The sequence below is a fragment of the Morone saxatilis genome, unplaced genomic scaffold (assembly GCF_004916995.1).
Source record: "Morone saxatilis isolate NCDOM2014 unplaced genomic scaffold, NCSU_SB_2.0 Contig23, whole genome shotgun sequence".
NCBI lineage: Eukaryota > Metazoa > Chordata > Actinopteri > Moronidae > Morone > Morone saxatilis.
In genome coordinates this window covers 18546590-18569602 of record NW_023339796.1, presented here as the reverse complement: position 1 = coordinate 18569602, position 23013 = coordinate 18546590, and the positions used below count along the sequence as shown (strand labels likewise).

Here is a 23013-nt window from a genome sequence, read left to right as displayed (position 1 = left end):
TTATTTGAGGATCTCAGGGACCTTACTTACTAAAAATAGTCAAATATCAAAATAGCTATTGATTGATTTCTTTTAATCAACTAATTGATAAATTGTCACCTGAGCACTAGTTGTGGATTCAACATAATAAAAAAAACTGATAACTGATGACTGTTAATTGAAACATTTAAATGCATCAAAATGTAATAAATATATAGCTGATATATAACTATAACTGAATTATATACTACTACTTATATACAACATACAATAACTTTGCATAAACACCGGAAGACAGCTAGTTTGGCTCTCTCCAAATAAAAAAGAAGCGTACTCTTATCAACACATTGTAACTTGCTTGTTTAATCTGTATAAAAACATCGGTAAAAACAGGAAACTATGAGCTGAAACACGCTACCTGCTTGCCAGTTTCCTGTCTTCCTGTGTAAGATGAGCTAATAATCTTGTGGCTCTAGCTTCATACTCAACGGACAGACATATGAGAGCTGTATCATCCTTCACATCTAACTGTCAGCAAGAACCCAAATAAGTGTGTTTCTCAAAATGCCAAGCTATCCCTTTAGAAGGACTCATTCAGTTTGATCTGTATCTTAAGCTGTTCAGTCACTCACAATTATTCCATGCCTACTCTTAGAGCTCTAATCTAGACTCCCATAAATGCCGTGCCAGTGCCACAAAGACATCAGCTCTGATTTACCAGCTGTTACCAAAACACAATTTGGTATGTGTGTGTGTGGTAGCAGGAGGCTAACAGCCTGCACCATGACACCATTTTACAACAGGACCACCTGCCCACCTGCTACCTCACCAACCACCTGAAGCACCAAAATATCTGCCGCAGATGTCTGGCGGGACCCGCAGGTCGTCCCGCCCCATGCAGACCTCTGACTGCCAGTTTGTAAAACAGAGTCAGAAGAGGAAACACTGCAGAGACTGGAACAGGCTCGTATACATGAGCTTGGAAAACACTGAATTGTGTTTCACATTTTACTATTGTAGTATCTATTGAGTCACTTACACACAACGATTAAAAGAGAATACACTCATATAGACAATAATATCAGACATAGACACTGTTACTGTTAACAAGTGCAATGCGTTAATGAGAGGGAAGAAGAAAATGTGTGAACTGGGACTTGGAGAGAGGTTAATAAAACTTCCAAACTAATTTTAAAAAGTCTGAAAATATCCACAGAAAACCCATGGTAATAATAACCTACATCACACTAATACACATTATTCAGACTCAGGCTCAACCTTAACAATGCACTTAAATAAAGTCATTTCTGAGTGCCACGTCGTACTGAACACCAGGTATGATACTGGAACATCATTAACCCCATGAGTCATGAAGGAAACAGCCATGAGTCAGAGGGGTATCATGTGAGCTGACAGGGGGATTTTGGCGGGGTCAGCATCAGGGAAATATTAAGTTGATTCATGAGCTTCTATGTAACACCCCATTCTCCACACATTTTCTTGTGAAGAGGAAAAAAATATTGATCGGCACTTTGTGGTTTAGATATGCAAACCAGACACCGGAACAAAATTAAGAAAAGCAGTGTTGATTTTAAGACGGAGCATTTCATGAACGTAAATGTTAAGACCTGTCTACAAACCAAAAGCAGCAAAGGCCCATCGGCTTCCCAAAAACAGCCTGATACTCATTGTTCCATACTACAACTCACATTAATACAAGAGCTGCTATTTTAGTACACAAAGGTAGAAAACAAAGCCAGGTTCTGCTTTGATGCCACCAATCATTCTGGAGGTGACAGTTTTTTTTAAATATCTCATCTAAGAATAAAAAACTCCTTTTCTCCAGCGTTGCAGAGTGGATTTACATACGAGGGCACGCATTGCCACTAAAGTGTTTTGTGCAATTTTGCTATTCCAGCTGATATTGTGAATACAAACACTAAATTTATAAAATGTTTCCCCCAAGGATTATGCAGATCTACGTTACATCGAGACAACCAGGTAATATTTGTATTTATGTCTAGTATGACAAGTATGTGACTAAAGAGAATTTAAAAAATGGTTAGCCACTGGAGGCACTATATACTGTAGTTACTATATTACTATATTTAAAATACAGAAACATATTCCACATTCTTCCTGCACACAATCTGAGCACATAAACTGCAACAGCCTCTTAACTCTTAATTCCCTGTAGTGTTTATCAAGTGTGTTTCCATGCATGCAGAATGCTATCTCATGTTTTCAATGTCCCTGAAGAAATCGTTATTCAGGAGAAGCTGCGTGCATGCAGCTCCATATTTCAGGCAAAAGTCAGGATATTGCAGTCGTGAGGGTGAAAATGCATCCACTTCTCATGAACGCATTAAAACATCATATGAGATGCTGCTGTCAATTGCATCACTTAAAATAAGCTGTGTGTGTGTGCTAAGAATGTTTTCTAAATGATAAAATTCATTTTTATGACTCTTAAACCAGACACATGGCAGTTCTAATCTCTTGGTCCATTGTGCATGAAAGTGCTCATCATTGTCTCTGTCTCATTCAGCTACACACAAATGGATGCAAAAACAATGAAAGTAATAAATCTAACTTGAATGATGTCAACTATTTCCAAAAAACAATCGCAGGGCATTCCGGGCATTAGTAGCATCATGTGACAAACCGTGACATGTTATCACTATTGGTTTTGTAACGTGTTGGGTTACAGAAAGAGGTAATATGATGCAAACATGTTGCGGTGATGAGAATGGACATTGCCTTAAGAAGCTATGATGGAAAGCCATCCGGCAGCATTTCATTAGTGTCTACGACAAATACACACCTGCTTTGTCTGTTTCGCTCGTTCGCTCTTGCTTCATGCGGTGTGGCACAACACAAGTTTCTGAACGTGTCCGGGGTTTTTTTTCTCAACTGGTATGTCAAGGACAGTCAGTCAATCACACAAAATCAGATACGAACATGACTGTTGACAATATGCAACACTTAACATCTGTGGGTTTTCACTTCCTTTAACTGTAAAGGGTTGATTTGAATTTCACTGAATCAAAATGTCAAGCAAATCCCTACCTAACAATTTATCTGCATCATCAATGGGCAAAAAATGTGAACAGAATTTGCAGTTGGGGTCCATGAGACATAATTCTGAACCTTGCCAGGTTTTATCCATGATTTGATGAATGAAGTTGAGTATGTATGAGTCAAATGATCACTTTCCTAATGAGATGTAATCTGCCAAAATTGTCATTTAATACACAATAATACCAATTACTGACATTTACAACATCCCCAAGTGAACATCAATACATCAATATATCAGCCACCTGGGGTCAACACAGAAGCTATGTAGTTTAAATGATCAAACTGCAGTTAAAAAAGACTAAACTAAATTTAACCCAAACCTTTAAGCAAAATAATGAAATTCTCAGATGTCTTTCTGCATAATGATATTGGGGTGAGCAGCACAGAGCTGTATAAGCTTGTCAGTATCTGAACGTTCAGTGTAACCTACATTGCATTTCTGGTGACAAGCAGGGCGAAGTGATCTGACATGTTAATTTTCGGCATAAAGTGTGGGATTTCTCAGCGCCGCAGTCAAAAAATTACCATGCTGGAGCACAGTGGGGCTTCTGGTGTGCGCCGGTCTGTGAACAGACACTGATGGTCTGCGATGTCAGCTCACACTCTCACCCACATTTACTGAGTACACTCTCACTGTGGCAAAGAAACAGGGTGATGAGGGATGTAACTTCTCAGGCTAGAAATCCCCCAAAGTGTTTTAATATCATATACAAATTGGACCATGCATCATTGTGAAGAGAAAACTATAAAATATATATATAATAAAAAAAATATATATAACATGTACAGATCTGAGTGATCTGACATTTCCCAGTATTTAGAGGATGGAGAAACAACAGTAGCGGTGATAATGACTCTTTTTCAATGAAATGAATAAAAAGTCAAACTTGCAGGTCCCTAGTTTGTCCCCCATTTGTGAACCACTGCTTCTGACTACTGATAATTTCCTGATACTGATTTAACATTCAGTGTGTCTATGCAAAATCAAGCAGACACACCTATCAATGACCTGCACCTGCATTTGATTACAAGCAAATGACCCATGGACATGCTCTGGAGCCATGTTTTCTCCACCTATCTACACATCTAGATTATTACATGACTTGTGTTTTTTTGCTGTAAGTCTTTAAGGACTCGGCTTACATAATGATGTCCATTAATAAGCAAGCTCACAGATGAGAGATGCTCTTGGAGCCTTAATGGCTAATAGGAAAGATTACATAGCTAATGAAAATCATTATAACAGTCCTGGAGTGTCTTCACTCAATATGACACAGTTATACTGAGTTTATAGTGACTAAGGGGTTCCTGGTATTCCACTAATCATTTTCTGTTATAACATCCACATAACAGTCCTGAGCACTTACAGTTTTGCTAATGTTAGCTTTTACATTTTGAACGAGAAAACTGCTCTTATATATAGATTTCATTCGGGATTTTTTCCCTCTATAACACCGTTATGGGGGCCAAATGTGTGACGCCTTTTTGGCATTAAAAAAAAAAACTACCATTGAAGCTAGAGTGAGATTTTGTGAAAGCGGGGGGCCGATATTACATTGTGTGTCAGGTACCTATCAGAGAATGCAGTCAGTGACAAACCCCTGGGTCATAACAACGACACACCCTCTGAAAGCCCCCAGCAGCTTTCTACACCTCGACCATAACGCCAGCCTTTAAACGTTAACGCGGCCCCGGTCCACACACAACCGTAAAACAACGAAACACGGCCATGCCTGACACAGCACAGAGCCGCCACTGAATCATTGTACCGGGAGAAAAAAAGGCCACTCGGTGTAGCTAGCGGTTTGAGGATCCCTTTCGTTGCGACCAGCATTTCCTGTCCCTGTGGTTTCACTCACTTCTACTACAGCACCGCAGACACGACGGAGATCACTGACAAATCCACCCAATTTAACGGCCGTTAGCCAGCTCTTACCTGAACATAATTATTTTCACAGTATTCCGCGACCCGGGACAGGTTCTGGTAGCTTTCCACAAGAGCTCTTTTGCCGGCAGGGATTTCCTCCTCTAATAGCATTTGTAGCTCTGCCATCTTACATCCCTTTGCATTTCTCTCCTCTCTGTCCTTTTCAGTGAGGCGAGGCGGTGATGCTGTGCCGTGTTGCTGAGAGAGGGGCTCCCCCGCCTGGCATTGTGGGGCCGCTGGCCTCTGATTCACAACAGCCCGTGACAAATGGCAGCTACGTAATAAACGGGGGCCTGTGATTGGCCGAGGGGCCGAGGGAGAAGGGCGGTAGACCAATGACATTTCACTGTGATGACGTACAAGTCCATAATGAAAATGTAAGTTATTAATTATTATTAAATATGATTTAATAATATTTACTATTAATATTATTGATATTATTATTATTATTATCATATAATAATAATAATAATAATAATAATAATAATAAAAAAATACACATTATTCATTATGTATAATATATAAGTATCTTCATTATTATAAATAATTTCAATTCAATCAATTTTATTTGTATAGCGCCAATTCATAACAAGAAAGTTATCTCCAGGACCACTTTTCAAAATAAGAGCAGCGTCTAAGACGAACTCCTTATAACTTTACCATGAGACCAACAGTACCACCATGAGCAAGCACTTGGCGACGGGGGCCAAGGAAAAACTGCCTTTTAACGGGGGCAGAACCTCGGACAGACCCTTCGGCTCTAGGTGGGTGTCATTCTGCCTTGACCAGTTGGGGGGAGAAAGGCGAGAGAGAGAAGAGAGAGAGACAGAGAGAGACAGAGAGACAGAGAGACAAACAGATGTAAGCAACAAAAGAAGCAACAACTACATTAACAGTAATGATCGATGACGATCATGAAAAAGACGGTGACGACGGCGACAGCAGCAACGACAGGGGACAGCGAGCAGCGACAACAGCAACCGCAGCAACAACAACTAATAATAATAACAAACAACAATAGTCAACAATAGCGAGTGTAATAGTAATATATTTTAGGATAAATTGAGTATATTCATATTATTTACGCGAGAATTACATATTATGTAGGCATATACTCATTCTCCCTTTTTATTCTTTTTCTCCCGAAAAATAAACACACACACCAAAATAGAAAATATGTCAAAATACGCTAAAAAAAATAATTTAATCATTAAAAAAGAGGCACAAATCACAAGCAAAAGAGCGCATACTAATAAAACTATACCATTATCATGAAATTCGTCAGCAGTTACTGGACATAAATGGAATATCTAGCCCAAACATAAGATAAAGTAGACTTTCTGATCCCACTCTGGGGATAATCACTTGTTACATTGTGGGATAGCAGATAATGCCTAATATTTGTGGACGATTAATTGGAACACTCGATTCCGTATAAATGACTCATCAACACAATAGTCAGCAGCCTACATCAGTACTTCATAAAGGAATAATCAGGCGACACTACATTTCCCATACATCACCGCGGTTTAAATACCCGCTGAGGAGGGTTTGTGGGATATGGAGGAGTAAGGGTTAGGGTAAGTGTTGCGTCTTGCTGAGTTTTTGCTCAACAAAAACTACATTTCCCATGTATGTTTATTCATCAGACGTTGACTGTTTGGCTCATCCTTGACCGAAGTCGGGACTGCATATTGCACACAGACACCGGGCTAATGAAATAATTATTTCACTGGCGAATATGAAATTTATGGTGAGTTTCTAACAAATCAGGCACAGAGGGAAAGATACCTGTTAAACAATGTATTAGTCTGTCGCTAAACCAACAAGGACTTGTTAAATAGACCAGTTCTATCCAAAGATCTCCTAGAATAAAGAGCAAACAGCCCGCATCCTTAGATAAGACAAGTGGCAACTAGCTGCAGTGATATAACAAATGTTTAGATGTCCTTCACTGCTCACTTTCTGAACAGCCTCGATTTTTCCATTAACTGCTTCATATTCTTGTTGAAGAGGTGAGGACTCCTTCATGGCATCCTTGTTGAGGCTCAGAATGGCGCAGGAAGAGGACAAACACAGCCTGGAGGAGAAATTTGCTGCTGCTGTTAAAGTGATCCGAAGTTTGCCAGAAGAAGGTGATAACTTATTCTAATTTGACTCTATCCTATCTACGAATTAAAGTGTTTGGATTTAAATGTACGTGTGTGCTCTATAGTATGAGGTCTGTGCTTGTTGGTGTGTAAACACTCTAGGTGACTGACCTACATGCAGAGCACTTAAGAGCTGTCACTCTTGGCTAACCCTCTATTGATAAAGCTGCTGCAAGGATAAGAGCTGATTAACTAAATCAGACGTTTCTAAAGTCTAATAACAACTCCTCTAACTCACATGGATCCCAGGTTAACATTTCATGATTTGATTACATTTGCAGGCAGTCTTGCACATGTGTATTGATCCCTTTATAATTTGCTTCTGCAGGTCCTTTCCAGCCATCTGATAACATGATGATGATGTTCTATAGTTACTACAAGCAGGCCACCTTGGGGCCCTGCAACATCCCCAGACCAAACGGTTTCTGGGACACTCATGGCAAAGCTAAATGGTAAATACTTATAATATTTTGTCCTTATTTCCACAACTAAATTCAGAGTTATGGCTAATAGCAACACAGGAGACAGAAAAAATATATACATAAGATCCATGCATTCAGAGCCTCACCCCCTATCCATTCAGATCCTAAGACAAAGTTACAAAACCATCATTTTTTTAAAATAATACCCCAATATTACCGCACAATACTGCAGGTAAACCCAATGGATAATCTTGCACAGAATATATTAAGTTTGGTGAGATTTATGCACCTCCTGTTACCACTGCAACTGTGCAGTTATTCAGTGTTTCACTGTGTGCACTTTCTTCTCAGTGCTCTAGTGTTCAGCTAAGACTTTGTGTTACCAGGGATGCATGGAGCTCTTTGGGAAATATGACAAGAGAGGAAGCCATGAAGAATTACATTGAGAACATCCAGCTGGTAAGTCCTTTCAAGGAAAATGAAAGCTGAATAGAAGCAGCATACAGAATAATAAACAGTTCATAAACTTGGAACACGCATCTCTCCTCACTTTTTGGAGAATGTGCCTTCCACATACAGTAAATGTATTTATATATCTATAATACATTGCATGTTTATATGTATGTCTAACAGCAATGTCAGAGTCTCTTAACTACACTGTACTTTAGTTTATGACCTTTAATACCTGCATAAGTAATGACATTCCCATCAGCCTCAGCAGTCTGTGTTTACTGATAATTAGAACATGTTAGCAGGCTTACAGGCTAAACTAAGATAGTGAGTGAACCTGGTGAACATTAGCGTGTTAAAACTGTTATTATGAGCATGTTAGCATCCTGACATTAGCATTTATCTGTGCTTCATAGAGCATATGGTTCTAGACTCTTTCTTTTCATTGTTAATTTAAAAAATGACTCACTTAATTGTGTATATTTGAGATATTTGTTGAACAGTGACAGAACCTATTAACAGGGGCTGCGTTTGCAAATGCTACTGTTCATTTTTCACCTCATAGCACCTAAATGACATTCAGTTCCTCCAGTCACCCGCTGTTTTTAATCAGCTTTAATTAGCAGGTCCAACAGATAGATCAGTCAGCCTTTGCTATATATAATTATATCTAATGAACTTGTTTGCTGTTGCCTTGTTGACAGTCTTATCACAGCTACTTCTATATATAAAAAAAAGTGTTTCATTCTGACAATATCAACTTATGCAAATTATGTCAATCCTTTTTTAACATAAACTTGATTATTTATGTGTCAGATTTTGGAGACCATGCCTATATCGGATGAAGTGTCTGACCTGGTACAGAAGCTCGGCAGCTTCTACACAGAAGTAGACGGAGAAGGAGAAGAAGCGGAGGAAAATGAGGTGGACAAGAGACCATTCACCAGGCCCTTTGCACATCATGCAGGTAATGTACCTGATCAGCAGTGCCGTAATAACTCCACACTTGGAGGCTCATCGAAGGAAAAAAGAATGCAGTCCAGCGGGGTTTCTGCTCCTCAGTTGGGATGTACTCCAGCTGTTAATTCTCTTTGTTAGTCACACGGATGGCTCTTTTTTTTTCTAATACTAAGCCTCTCTTACATGTGTTTTTATCACTAGATGAGCTGGTCAAACCATTTCACAAACCAACAATGGAAGGCAAGTCTTTGGTGTTCTTTGTAGCTGTAGAGTTGATAGACTGGTCCCACAGTGTGTGAGCTTCTTTGGACCTAATGAGGTTGCTTTCATTGCCGTTTCATTTGAGTGACAAAAGGCCGATAAGTGTACAGTGGCTTACTCTGCAGGAGCTGTAGGAAATTAGATGGTTAGATGTGTCTTGTGTAATCTGTCGTGTGTGTGTGCTGTAGTTAGTTGGTGTGTTGGTTGTTGGCTGCCATTGCTTTGTGGTATAGATGTAGTGTGTAGAAGCTCTGCAACGTGTTCTGTGTATGTTGTAGTATACTTTGAGAGTTAATCAAGAGTATTTCCCTCACTGTTCAGGCTATGGGGATCTGTGGGATGATATACAAAACCTCCATGAGAATGACACAGACAGCAGCGCTCGTGGTGTAAGTGTCAGTAGCGAGGAGGCAGGGGGAAGCAAAGAAAATAGTGAAATCGAGAGAAAGGAGGACAGTAGTGATTGGAAAAGTGAGGAAGAGGAGAATGGGGATGAAGAAGACAATACAGAAGATGAAGACAAGGAGGAGGAAAAAGGTACCACCTGTAGTTGTAGCTGTTAGGTGTTTTGTGCTGTGAAGTTGTGTTGTTGAGGTTACACACTAATCCATCATTTACATGATTTAAAGGGTAAGGCTGGTGATATTCTACATTTATTTCTTAATGTCAACAAAGCTCATGAAAAGACTAAAACAATGCTTGGTACGTGTATCTATATGTCTACTTTGTGCCATAGAGCTCCACCGAACCACCTAAAAACACATCAACACCACTGTTGCATTGTGTGACATGTTTCCTCATTACCATGAAAAGTCTGTTTATTGAGTCAATCTCACATAAATCCTGCTGCCATAAATGTGTAAAATGTGTATCAAGCAGCAGCTGAGAATAGTCCTAACAAACAAAACAATGTACTCTATTGTGAGTAACATTTGTTAAAAACTACAGTGCCCAGCTGTTTTAGGACGGTACTTAGCCTTTTTGAAGAATTCATATTTTTGACCTGTTTACAACTTAAAATACTTTCCAATGAAGCCCTTTTTTTTATGTAGCACAGTTATTTACTTTATGTACACTCTCTCATTCTATGCATTTCTGTATGCACTACTTTCTTTTAATTTTCCTTCATTTTTGCCTCTCTATTCTTCGTTTAAAGAGGGAGGATTTTGTTGAGACACATGAAAGAAACTGTCCTTTTTTGTAAGGCCTGGTCATTCTCTCTCTCGCTCTGTGGCTCTCCTTTGTGTGGTCTCAGACTGGAGTCCTGACCCGAGGCTGCTGATGGCGGACAACAAGAGGTGGAGGTCTGACACCATGTGGTCCAACAGCAGTGTGGAACCCAGCATGTCCTCCTTCACCAACGGGACACACAGCTCCCTCAACAGCGAGGTGGAGGAGGAGGAACTGACCTGTTCCATAGAGCCCAGTGCCCAGTGTAACTCCTATATGCACTTTAATGGACACCTGAATGGTAAGATTACGCATTAAGTGTATATTATTGTATACCATTATGTACTAAAGCACTGTGACAAGGCATTTGTCAAAACAGTTTATTGAAATGATTATGCTCTTTAGATTCCACGTGTATTTATTATAAGATGTACTTTAAGATGAAATATAAAATGATCTCTGTGGGAAATTGTTACTCTTGAAAAAATAAGTGCACTTAAAAAGGAAATGAAATCTGAGCAACTTCTAAAGAAACATATTACACATTTTACTGCAAGTCATACTGTGTTGTCCTGAAGGTAAAGCTACTGTTGTTTGCAAATGCTACCTTTCTATAGCCTATTTGCCTGAAGTAAACATATTAGTCACATATAATCACCTTTTAAATTCATATTGCTCATAACACTTACATTTTTACATATCCAGTAGATACTAAGCAGCATTAGCGTTCATTTGGAGTCATGTTTCTAGCCACTTGGCGAATAAAAGGTCAAAATTCACCTTACTTTAAGCTCTGTTTTGGTCTCCACCAACTCCTGAGGGAAACATCTGGCTTATTAGCTGCTAAATGCAAATTAATGTCTTTTTGTTATTTGGTGCTGGGAAGGTAGTGTTTAGATAACAAAAAAGGACACCATTACAGCAATGAGACTGAACCAAAACAGTAGGATTGTGAGTAGGAAAACCAAAACAATGAGCTGAACCAAAATGCTCTATGAAGCTGAGGGGAGCTGCAGAGTCCAGGGATAATAGTCTATGGGTTTGTCGCTAAGAGCAACCCCTTTCATGTACATATAGTCATTTGATCCTTTGTTGTTATAAAATATTGAATAAATATGCATAACTAAATTCTGGTATACATTGCAATAATAAAATGTAGTTAAAAATATAAAAAAACAATTGTTTATTATGTAGATGTACAGTGAAGAACGATATAATTTCCCATATTGCCCATGTTTATTATTGTTGGCTTGCTGTGTTTTGCACTGTTCAGATCATAGTGATGTTGTTCCCGAGAAGAACCACCGATCCACAGACTCAGATAATGAAGAATTCTGTGACTCAATGGAGCATCTGGCCATGGAAGAGGTGTGGTATCCCTCCTCCAAAGTGTACACCACATTAAAGGATTAGTTTAGACATTTATGCAAATATTCTTATTCTCTTTCTTCTCAAGATCTAGATGAGACGATCAGTATCACTCACATAAATGTGTAGCCAGAGCCAGGAGACAGTTAGCTTAACATAAAGACTAGAAGCAGTGGGAAAGAGCTGACCTACGTCTACCAGCATCTCTAAAGTTCACTATAGAACAAGACTCCAGGAAATCATTGTGCAAGAAATAGCCCAGCACATAAACCCATATAAAACAGGTTGTTTAAATACTTTAATTTTTGTACAGAATAAACTAGCTCCAGAGTTTTAGAGCTTAGTGTATTTATCTATCTTTATCTAGTCTATTGTTGAACATCCAAAGAGCCAGGCTAGCTGCTCCCACTCTATATGCTAAACTAAGCGAACCGTCTCCTGCCTGTAGCTTCATATTTAATGGACAGATAAGAGATTGGTGTACATTTTCTCATGCAACCCTCAGCAAGGAAAAAAGTTTATTTCCCAAAATGTTTAATCATGTCAACATTATATAAAGAACAAATTTGAACATGTTCTGTCCTAATTCTGGCTGTTTAAACTGTGGATGACTCTATTCTTTTCCTAACAAGGGGCAGTCTACATCAAAAATGCTGTCACTTGGATCAGGATCTGCGTCAGTGAGGCAAAAGGATCTTTGGTTTGAGAGCAACACTACCCTGAACGGAGGAGAGGATCAAGTGCTCATGGGAGATTCCTACCTTAAAGAAGGGATTAGTACAAGCCAACACAACAGCTCCTTATCAAGAAGAGGGAGAGGTGAGACTGCAGTAGTGGATTTATATTTATGCAGCCGCTGTTCCCTTTATTTACCTCTCTCCTAAGATGGGCACTTAGCACGTTATCTTCCTGAGAATTTTAAGGCATCAGATAAAACACAGCACAGTCTTCCACAGTTGCATGTTGTTGTTAAACTGTCACACTCTGACTACCATTTCAGGTTCTCAGTCGCCAAGGGCAACATGCAGCTCTCAGCGTTGTGCCAGTGCAGATGCTGCCTGCTGTTGTGTGTCACAGAGCAGCCACCCGGTCAGTGCTGTCAGGGGAAACATCAATGAGCAAATAGCTACAGCTCTGCTGAGGCTGCAGCACGACATGACCACTGTGTTGCACAGGCTGCACACTCTGGAAGCGCTGACGGTGTCACAGGTGAAAGACCAGGGGTGTTAGCCCCATTGTGTAGGCTGTGGTGATTGAATTATTGTTATTTCTTTTTGCCTTCACACTAGCTGTTGATTTCTTCCCACATATTTTTGAAATGGAAAAAAACAAAACACATTGCTTGTTTGAAATATTTCATTGTTGAGGATGTTGATGTCTCCTGGGCAATTTATTCTATATGTATTCATAGATTTCTATATTTTATTAATTATTAGTATTCTTTTTTTCAGTCAAGATCTTCTTCGCCAAGGCAGGAGGACTCCCTGCCTGTAGCACAAAAGGTCTATATAAAAATATTGAACATTGTTTTGTTTTTTATTATGCAATTCTATGACCAAGTAGTACCTGATTAGGAAACAGTTGCTTTAATGTAATGAAGGTTTCTATTTTTATAGTTCCTGAGACCATCCTGGTGGCCTTTTGATTTCTGCCCACTCACAGTGGTCTTGACTGCACTCTGGCCTCTGATTGCACATTGGCTTGTTCAGGTTTACTTACAACGGAAGAGAAGGTGAACAAAATACTGATCAACAATATTGTTGTCAATTGTCACTAATGCTTTATGGCCATCCTACAGACTACTTAAACTCTGTTTCACTTGTTCTCTTCACAGGAAAATCCCCTGAATTGTCAGACAACCGTCGGCATCAATCAAAGAACATGAGCCCAGGATGAAATTGTTGCACTTTTGTTGCTTTGTGGCTTTTTCGAGCCACTACCACAGCCGAAGTGTAATGAGACACCAGCAAAAATGGAAAGGCTACCTTAGATAAATGAATGGTCAAAAATGTGTTTAAAGAGAGACTCTGCAATATAGTGTAGCATTTTGACGTCATGGATACTTTTTAGGTATTTAAGAGAGGGAGGGAAGATGTTTGCATTATAAGTGCAGGCAGATTTCTGTGTTACAGTTAGCTTAGCATTATGTGGTGATCTTATTTATGTCTCACAGATTGCCAGAAATTCAATGTATACATAACTCACATAACCGAGTCAACTTTTAATTGAAATAAATCCATGATCATACAGTAGCTGTGGACCTTAAGTGAAGATTTTTTTTCACCAATGTCATTGCCAGTTATTTATCAAACGTTTTCTGTTCACTCTTTTTTCTGATAAGGACATCAGCCTTTTATATTCATTGTACGAATTAGAAATATTTCTTTTTAGACCAAATAGACATCGTGACAAATATTTATGTGTAGATTTGTATAATTATTGTATGGCTTCAGTGCATTAGTATCAAAGATTGCACTTGTGGAAAAGTGCAATACAAAGTAAGGACAATCCATATGTTTATTCTTGTGTCTTGTCAGCTGTACAATGAAATACTCTGTTTAAGCAAGGATGTCATGCTTTCAAATATACAGTTGTAAAACATAAGTATATGAAGCAGTTTTTGACATGCAATAAACACATTCTTGGGACAAACATATCTATCGTATCTTATTTTGATGCTCAGAGTTAACGACTTTGGTTAACGACAGCTGTCTGTGAGAAGGGGATGCTGACTTTCATCTTCTCTTATTCCTACTTATCAGCGTTGAAACCATGAGCTGTAAAATATAAGTGGTAAACACATAGAGACACTATATTGCAGTTATCACATTTTAGACTAATGTAAATGAGTAAAATGATATTAAACTTGTGCATTACTCGAAGCTGGATGAACGGAACCTCAGAAAAAGGAGAGCAGGTTTCGACAGCGACGCGAAATGTAGCACGGCTGATGTCATATCCGGTGTGTGTTGCGCCGTCAGGCTGCCGCTGAAGTTCGCACTTACCCTCGCTATGTCTGCTACAGCGAGATAAAGTGGAAGAAATAACGTTACACACCTCCAGCTCACAGGCACAGTGGCGCAACTCGAGTAGCTTAACGGCCGTTTTTGTACCAGGGAGAATTAAAGATGTTTTCTTTTAGCGTGCAACCACAGGTAAGACAGCAGGGAGCCTGGGGCCGAGCTCACGTTAGCATTGTTGTTGTTGTTTTGGTTCTAACCCCGTTCTGTTGGCAAAGTTCACCTTGTTCTCTTGGGAGCCGCACGGCCTTTCGTTAGGGTTTGACGATTTGAAAGAAGTGTATATTTTAGGGCGCTGGGCATCGTGTCAATGTTGTTATTATTCTGTGTAACGTTATCGATAATGAAACTGAAATAAAGATTGTGCGGCTCGTTGAGGGGACTTTCAGCTAGCTGCTGTTCTGTTGTCTTCCAGTGTGTCCTCTGCTGCCAGATGGGAAACTGCGTCAGTGAACGACATGTTTGGCTACTGACGGTCTATTGAACCGACAAATGATAATAATAATATGTAATATATGGGCACATTTTTATTTAGAACTAGCTGGATTATAAGCTTAACAGCAGGCTATCTGATGGACTAGCAGCAGTTTCTATTTAAGCTGCCTCTGGTCTAACAAACAAATGGGGTTTGGGATGATGATTGTAACAGGTGTTCAGAACTTGCCCTTCCCTCACTGTTTGATCGCATGTGATCACAGGTGACTGTACCTCTTAGCCACCTCATCAATGTCCTCCACTCTATGAAGAGCTCAGTGGGAAGCAGCAGTAGCAGCGCCGCCTACACAGCAAGGAAACCCAAGGAGTATGCTTCCGACTCAGAGCTACACTGCACAGAGGTATACATTACTGCTCCACTCGTTTAGAAACAAACATATTATAGAACAACTTTATGAAGAATCTAAATCTCATTCACAAACTGGTATCATGTATTTGTGGGCAGCCCATGTGGAACCTGCGTGAGCTTGGCCTATCAGACCTGGGAGCACAGCAGCTGGATGAGCTGGTCAATCGTATGTTACCACGCTTGAGTCTACAGGAGGCGCCACTTCCATCGGGTGAACAGACAGCCTGGAGGACCTCACATCTTTCAACGCACTCCTTTTTCTACAATAAGCATGGTGAGAATGTGCATCTTCGATATAACACATCTCACATACTGTAGCATGTGTGTGTGTGCCTGTGGCCGGTGCTCATACCCAGAGCCCCCTGGACTCCCTGGACTCCTCGTCATCATCCACGAATGAATACACCAAGTTGTTTTACTTGACCTCGTAACATTTCATCACCAGATGCCGATGCATCTAGTCTCTTTGATCAACTACACACAAGTAGGGCCTATGCTACCACTTTTTGGTTAACAGATATACCTTGTCCTCTTTTCCAGGCTTCTCGTCTGGTGCAATGGCCATGTTGACCCCAGTTTTTTCCAGGCAGCAACCTTCAGCTCTTCAGGCTGTCAGCACAGAGCTACAACATTGGCCAGGTAACTATGGATAAGAAGAATTTATTGAAGTGGTGTAATAGTTTATTACTGATCCAAAGCTTTATATTCAGGTTGTTATTTGGATCAGTATAGACGACCAAATATTCCAGTTAATTGTCAATAGTGTCTATGGTTTCCTATTTTTACATATAGATTATACACCTTTTAAAAATGTGTATATTTATTTACAATGTTTATGCTTAGTTATATGCCTTGGAAACTTGGTTAGCTTTATAATCTGCTTAAACATTATATTCTTACTATATTTCAAGTGTGGGTCCAGAGCAGAGGCTTTAAAACTTTTAGGAGCAAAACCAGACGACTGCAGTCAGCCTCTGAACGCCCACTTGAATCTGAAGGCTTCACACCATCTTTTATGAAGGTACGTACTTAGAGATGTTCGTGTGCTTAAGAAAATACTTAAGCATGTTATGGATATGTTAAATGTGCTTATTAATTTCCTCAATGTTCTTAATGTAATAAGCATGTTAAAGATACAGCTTTAAACTGGATACCAGTAAGTGTAGCCTTAGCATTTTGAAATCGGCTGATAGAACAAAAGGGGCCTCCGGCTGTTCTGCCCACGCACGAATCTAAAGAGAAAGGCAGGTGCACCTTAAGTCAAAGTGTTTCTTAAAGTGTGTCCAGTGTCATCGCCTTGAGAGTCAAGGACTGATACAAGTGAAGTAGTGTTCAGGCCGTGTGAATACTCCTGACCAATCTTACCTTGTACTGCAGGGTTTCCTGACACGTGACAAGGGGGTTGACATTGAAAGTCTAGACAGTCTGTCAAAGAACAAAAACATACCTGAAGGCCAGCAGGATGCTTTCAAGAAGGGCTTCGCGGAGGGTTTCCTGAAAGCCCAAGCCTTGACACAACGCACACAAGGCAGGTTTTAACACAGAGACACTCTACTTGAATCCATTATTAAGCATTAAACACCACTGATGTATAGTTTTCCTGCTCCAACTGTTCAGAGTCTCTCAGGAGGACTCGTCTCATCCTGCTGGTGCTGCTTCTTGTTGGGCTCTATGGTATCTCCAAAACCCCCTTTATATCGGGTAAAGGCTCCTTTTCTCCTTTGAAGTGGCTTTTTAAGTTTTTTTTAAATCTTCAACATATTTGCATTTTAATATACTAAAGTATTATTAATAATAATAAAGCTCAGCATTTGCCTTTACTAAACTAATCCATGCATATTGAACATGTAGTAACCCATGAAAGAAAATAACAAAGCTTTATTTACTGAACCATGTTCTGCTCTTTGCGGACTACAGAAACCACTTATAAGCTGCCGTATTGAAGCACTAATATATATGTAATCAGATGTGTTTCTTAAATCATGCTCAGTAACAGGCAGTGTGTGCGTGTGTGTGTTCATTAACCGTGCCATGCAGTGTGATTTTCGAACTTTAATCTAACCATTTCGGATAGTGCGGTTCCGGACCACATCAGGCCTGGACTCGGCAGTTGACCCTGTCCAGATGAAAAACGTGACATTTGAGCACGTCAAAGGGGTAGAAGAAGCTAAGAATGAGCTGCAGGAAGTGGTGGAGTTCCTGAAAAACCCACAAAGGTTCACAGCCTTGGGTGGAAAGCTGCCAAAAGGTAGGGCTATCCTTTTATAGAGTCTTGATTTTTCTATGTTCTGCTCTTGCGAGTGTTATGGTTATGATGACTTTTCACCTGATGTGGTGATTGCACACTTCCATTCAGGACTTTGTCTTTTTGTGTTTCTCTCTTCATCCTTCATCTCGTCCTCCCTGCCTGTGTAGGTGTTCTGCTGGTTGGTCCTCCAGGGACGGGAAAGACTCTGCTGGCCAGAGCTGTGGCAGGAGAGGCTGATGTACCGTTCTACTATGCCTCTGGGTCCGAGTTTGATGAGATGTTTGTTGGAGTGGGAGCCAGCCGCATCAGGAACCTTTTCAGTGGGTTTTATAAAATAATTATTATTATATATTTCCTCTACCTTTCTTACAAGCCACTTGAGTGTGTAAAGCCGACTTCCTCTAATACAGGCTGTGGCAAAAACAGTAATTATTATTGTTGTGCTGAATATTGTGTGGTGTATTTTGTGTTTTCTTTATATATTTGTCTTGCTACTTTTTTTCTAGGGGAGGCTAAAGCCAATGCTCCCTGTGTGATCTTCATTGATGAACTGGATAGTGTTGGTGGGAAAAGGATTGAGTCTCCCATGCACCCTTATTCCAGACAGACTATCAACCAACTGCTCGCTGAGATGGATGGGTAATCTCTAAAATTCTCTGTTGCATTTTTACATTGTGGGAATTCACTGAGTGAGGAGTTGTTTTAATTTAGATTAAAGCAAATTTGGCACGTCCTCCAGGCAATATGGTGGGTTTACAGTGCATGGGTGGGTCATATGAAACAAGATCTTCTGTCATGATGTATAACATTTTGTATTGTGATGCAGTACATTTAGAGAAATGTTTACCATCTATAAATAAAATAACCATAATGGAATGTATTTTATCCTGTAAATCTTATCCAACCTTCAAGCAGTCCCACTGACTGATATGCAATGTGGCCTGCGTTTGACTGGCTACAACTACAGCTTCTAAAGAACAGTATTGGTCTAAACAAGAATATATGAAGTACTGCATTGCTGGCTCAAAATATAAATTTGAATGCTGAAAATTGCTGTGGTGAGAAAACAGAAGAAAACAAGAGTCACTGCATTGCAGACACTGACCTGCATGTACTCTGTGATCTTATTGTGTAGGTTTAAACCAAATGAGGGCGTGATCATCATTGGAGCAACCAACTTCCCAGAGGCTTTGGATAAGTATGTTTACCTTTCTGTCTCTTGCTTAGCCTGTGAAAATGTCACAGCTTACAAATGTCAGGCTTTACACCCCTTACAGTCACAGTTCTCCTAGTCAATAACAAAAAATGAGCTCTGCGGCTGTTGTTAATGCAGTGACACAGAGTTGTATGCTGACATGGTATGTATTTTACCAACCAACTGATCCTCTCTCTTAGTGCCCTGATCCGCCCTGGACGTTTTGACATGCAGGTGACTGTCCCCAAACCAGACGTGAAAGGACGCACAGAGATCCTCAACTGGTATCTAAAGAAGATTAAAGTGGATCCAGGTGTGAGATTAGCATCTGCTAATACAGAATTTGGTTACAATATTCTTTCTCCTATGTATTATTATAGTAGATAATATAAAAACAGTAGCTTAGCCTAAGACCTAGACTGACTGTTGATGTTCTGTGTTCTCTCTGCAGCTATTGAGGCCAATATTATTGCTCGGGGCACAGTGGGCTTCTCTGGCGCTGACCTGGAAAATCTGGTCAACCAGGCTGCCCTGAAGGCAGCAGTTGATGGCAAAGACATGGTCACCCTGAAAGAACTGGAGTTTGCTAAAGATAAAATCCTCATGGGTGAGTAACACAGAAGCTTTGCTTTCTTTACCAACTTCCTCATTAGTTGGCTTGCCTGCAATTATTATAAAATGCTTAATCTTTCTACTAATCCTTACCTTGGTCGAATGTTTATATCTAGCACAGAAAAAGCTTATTTATTATGAGGGATCACTCTTATCGTCTTGTCTTTTTTATACTTTTTGTCTGATTTTTAATCCCCTTTTTTCTTCAATTTTTTATTTTCTTTTTCTTTCTTCAAGGCCCTGAGAGGAGGAGTGCAGAAATAGACAAGAAGAACAAGATCATCACAGCGTACCATGAATCAGGCCATGCAATCGTAGCTTACTACACCAAAGACGCCATGCCAATTAACAAGGCTACTATAATGCCCAGAGGCCCCAGTCTGGGACATGTAAGGAAACCTAGAGCTTGTAAACTAAGCTTTGACACCAGGTCTGCTACAATTACTCTTTACTTTAAACTTCAATGTCTCCTCTCAGGTGTCCATGCTCCCAGAGAACGATCGCTGGAGTGAGACTCGCTCTCAGCTGCTGGCCCAGATGGACGTCAGTATGGGCGGCCGCGTGGCAGAGGAGATCATATTTGGCCAAGAGTACATTACAACCGGTAAGAAAGGGCTCTGAAAAGGGCAGAAAGATCTTGATTCCCTGACATCGGAAACTCGCATATTTGTGATTCTTCTTCAGGTGCATCAAGTGACTTTGATAGTGCTACAAAGATCGCTAAGATGATGGTGACCAGATTTGGAATGTGTGAAAAGGTAGGCTTATTTGAAAAGGGATAACTGTTCGTAGTATTTGTACCACACATGCATCACAGACTACAGTCATTTTACATACATTTATGCATTTGTTACCAATTTCTGTCTCCCAGTTGGGTGTGATGACCTATACTGACATGACAGCCCAGAGCCCAGAGACCCAAGCAGCTGTGGAGCATGAAATCAGGGTGTTACTGAAGGTCTGTGGGAATTTTTATTTTATTTTTTGGACATTTCGATTAAAAAAACGCAACTCAGCGACCCAACCAGCTCTTGTAAAACCTTCTCTCACCATCTTTTCCCTTGCTGTCTCCAGGAGTCTTATGAGCGTGCCAAAGCCCTGCTGAAGTCTCGTGCCAAAGAGCACAAAAACCTGGCAGATGCTCTGCTCATGTACGAGACACTGGACGCCAAAGAGATCCAGCTGGTCCTGGAGGGCAAGAACCTGGAGGTCAGATGAAACCAGTGAAGGAAGCAACAATCAGGGGGTAGCAGTGTGGAAAGTGGTCAGATGTTATGAGCTCAGGGGTCATGGAAGGAGGGATGGACATGAGCAGTAAATCAGAGGAGTAAGAAGTCATTACCTGCATTCACAAAGTCTTTTGACAAGTGCTTATGTGGGACTATGTCACATCTTTATGCTGTCACCTTTGTTTAATCTCATCAATATTCCCAAATAAGTAGTTCTGTTATGTGAAACTTACACAGGACTTTCCAGAATTTAAGACCTTCATTGTATGTGATAAAAATGAAAGGATGCTGAGGATGTTGCTCGTGTCACTTTATCAGTTGGTGGGAGGAAAAGATCATGAATGTAATTGTGCACCTCAAACGTGAAAACAGTATCTGCATAGGATTCGTGTTTTTAATGTGAAAAAGTAGTTGGAATTTGGTCTAATTCTGTTCAGCCAAGTCTCCATGGATTCCTTTTCTGTTAATGGGAAATGCTGAGCACCATGTATCTTTAATCCAAAGATACTGTGTAATTGTGGCAAGTAGACTTTATCTCAATTCAATGTCAACTCCCATTTGTCAGTTGTCTTCCAGTGTTCGTGTCTGTTATTGGTCTGGAATATCTGCGAGTTCAGGCTATACTCGACTGTGTTTCTCAATTTGGCACCTAAAACTGTAATGGTGGGGGGTGCAGAACTTTCCATTTGATTCTTTGTGTCTGGGATTATTGGGAGATATACATTCTCCTGTCCTGATGTACCCCTCTGCATATGTCCCTGTTACTTACTTTTAAAGGTGGCCTTTTGGGGAATGTACTGTATGTGTGAATCTTTTTCTTTAAAGTAGAAAGTGTATAAAGTTAAGCTTTAAGGTCTCAGCACTTTGGATAAGTGTACAAATTAAAAAGCACTCATGTAATTTATTTCATTGATGCTGCGTGTACAGATGGATCAAAAACTGCTACTCAAAAAGCATGTGACAAATACAAACTCTGTTTATGTAGTGATAAAGCATTGAAATCTAGGATTTTAAGGTTGTAACCTTGGCCTAATTTATTTAAATAGCCCCAAGTTCTGAAAAACCTCTCAGCAAAATATCAGTTTTTCTTGTAATAACGAGTGGATTAAAGACTCTTAAACTTTAGATTATTCAGACAAACAAGGTGAATTATGTCAGGTATTGTCTCTTGCTGTCTTCTTTGTCATTACTTCAAAGCAGAGAGATGTCACACAGTGCAGTGGAAGAAAGATGTCTAAGCCAATGTTCAGTGCTTCCTGACATTGCTCTGTGAATATAGGAAGTTATGCTGTAATAAGTCTGATTGTAAAGTGACATCCTTGATTTTAAATATGACATTTCTTCAACACAGCTTGTGGGTAGAAACTTGCAGTTATGCCTCTTAAAATGTCAAATGTGTCAGTTTTAAAGTGAATAGTTAGAGCAACAACACTCTGATTTCCTTTAAGGTATAGCTCCTGTCAAGATAACCACCAGCATATGTTATACTTCATAGTGTTACCTTTTTCTGCAGGGTTTATTTCGCTTTAATTTGCGACACTATTTCTTCTGTTTATTGGCCTTTTATCTATGTTTAGCTGTGTACATATATGATCATGATGTAATGGAAACATTGTATATAGATGTATAGAAAAGCTTTTATGCTGTGAACACATTGAATGGCTCTCTGTTGTTGATTGACAAAATCTCTCAACAGTGTGATAGCAATGGTTTGTGAATGTTTGTGACGCTGAAATAAATAAATAAAGCGCAAATAAAAACTTCTGATTTTTGGTGTGTGTGAGGTATGTGATTAGTGTGTTAAAGATTTACCTCAGATACCATTGTTAGAAATTAAACAAAATCCACAGAGTTCACTCATCTGATATGCCAGAACAGAATAAATTAGGAATAATTCTCATTATTATTTAGTATGACACTGGCTCACTTATTTAGGCTTTATTTACTGTGATAGTACCCTCTACATCAGTGGTTTCAAAGTGGGGGTCCAGGGGTCCTTGAGAGGATTCTAGGGGTCCTCAGCAAAAAGTGGAATCATACATTTTCACTATAATTCCATCCACAACTAAGACAGTGGCAGTGTATGACTATTTTATA

At 39.8% G+C, this 23013-nt stretch overlaps 3 protein-coding genes across 6 annotated transcripts in view; 2 read left to right on the top strand and 1 right to left on the bottom strand.

Annotated features, from left to right (window-relative positions):
- Positions 1-5231, bottom strand: part of LOC118334623 (abl interactor 1-like) — a 23667-nt gene extending 18436 nt beyond the window's left edge. For both annotated transcript variants that reach the window (XM_035670610.1, XM_035670611.1), the window contains exon 1: positions 4997-5231. In XM_035670610.1, coding sequence (XP_035526503.1) covers positions 4997-5113 — 117 coding nt within the window. In that variant the 5' untranslated portion in view covers positions 5114-5231. The remainder of the gene's footprint in view (positions 1-4996) is intronic.
- Positions 5232-6656: 1425 nt separating this feature from the next.
- On the top strand, positions 6657-14524 carry LOC118334912 (acyl-CoA-binding domain-containing protein 5A-like). Of its 2 annotated transcripts, XM_035671012.1 has the most exons (14): positions 6657-6740; positions 7001-7122; positions 7466-7589; positions 7946-8018; positions 8826-8976; positions 9171-9209; positions 9552-9767; positions 10486-10701; positions 11674-11768; positions 12401-12587; positions 12769-12977; positions 13220-13270; positions 13385-13500; positions 13603-14524. In XM_035671012.1, exons 2-14 carry the CDS (start codon positions 7017-7019, stop codon positions 13613-13615), a joined length of 1596 nt encoding a protein of 531 aa, XP_035526905.1. In that variant the 5' UTR covers positions 6657-6740; positions 7001-7016; the 3' UTR covers positions 13616-14524. The 2 variants fall into 2 exon arrangements, with proteins under 2 accessions (XP_035526905.1, XP_035526904.1); XM_035671011.1 differs by lacking the exons at positions 9171-9209; positions 9552-9767.
- A 191-nt stretch (positions 14525-14715) lies between these two features.
- On the top strand, positions 14716-22683 carry yme1l1b (YME1-like 1b). 2 transcript variants are annotated; one of them, XM_035670573.1, is made up of 18 exons: positions 14716-14923; positions 15487-15624; positions 15729-15906; positions 16173-16271; positions 16544-16653; positions 17010-17160; positions 17250-17333; positions 17728-17880; positions 18048-18200; positions 18387-18519; positions 19016-19078; positions 19276-19388; positions 19527-19682; positions 19925-20076; positions 20165-20291; positions 20372-20445; positions 20559-20645; positions 20762-22683. In XM_035670573.1, exons 1-18 carry the CDS (start codon positions 14897-14899, stop codon positions 20903-20905), a joined length of 2142 nt encoding a protein of 713 aa, XP_035526466.1. In that variant the 5' UTR covers positions 14716-14896; the 3' UTR covers positions 20906-22683. The 2 variants fall into 2 exon arrangements, with proteins under 2 accessions (XP_035526466.1, XP_035526465.1); XM_035670572.1 differs by having other exon boundaries at positions 17707-17880.
- Positions 22684-23013: the final 330 nt, after the last annotated feature.

What these genes read in the sequence shown, in the direction of transcription:
- LOC118334912 (XM_035671012.1), top strand. Translation starts at nt 7,017, where the DNA reads ATGGCATCCTTGTTGAGGCTCAGAATGGCGCAGGAAGAGGACAAACAC. An exon ending in CCGAAGTTTGCCAGAAGAAG is followed by an intron (nt 7,123 to 7,465) that starts GTGATAACTTAT and finishes TTGCTTCTGCAG; the next exon opens with GTCCTTTCCAGCCATCTGAT. An exon ending in GCCCTTTGCACATCATGCAG is followed by an intron (nt 8,977 to 9,170) that starts GTAATGTACCTG and finishes TTTTATCACTAG; the next exon opens with ATGAGCTGGTCAAACCATTT.
- yme1l1b (XM_035670572.1), top strand. Translation starts at nt 14,897, where the DNA reads ATGTTTTCTTTTAGCGTGCAACCACAG. An exon ending in CTTTTAGCGTGCAACCACAG is followed by an intron (nt 14,924 to 15,486) that starts GTAAGACAGCAG and finishes ATGTGATCACAG; the next exon opens with GTGACTGTACCTCTTAGCCA. An exon ending in CTGCTCGCTGAGATGGATGG is followed by an intron (nt 18,520 to 19,015) that starts GTAATCTCTAAA and finishes CTTATTGTGTAG; the next exon opens with GTTTAAACCAAATGAGGGCG.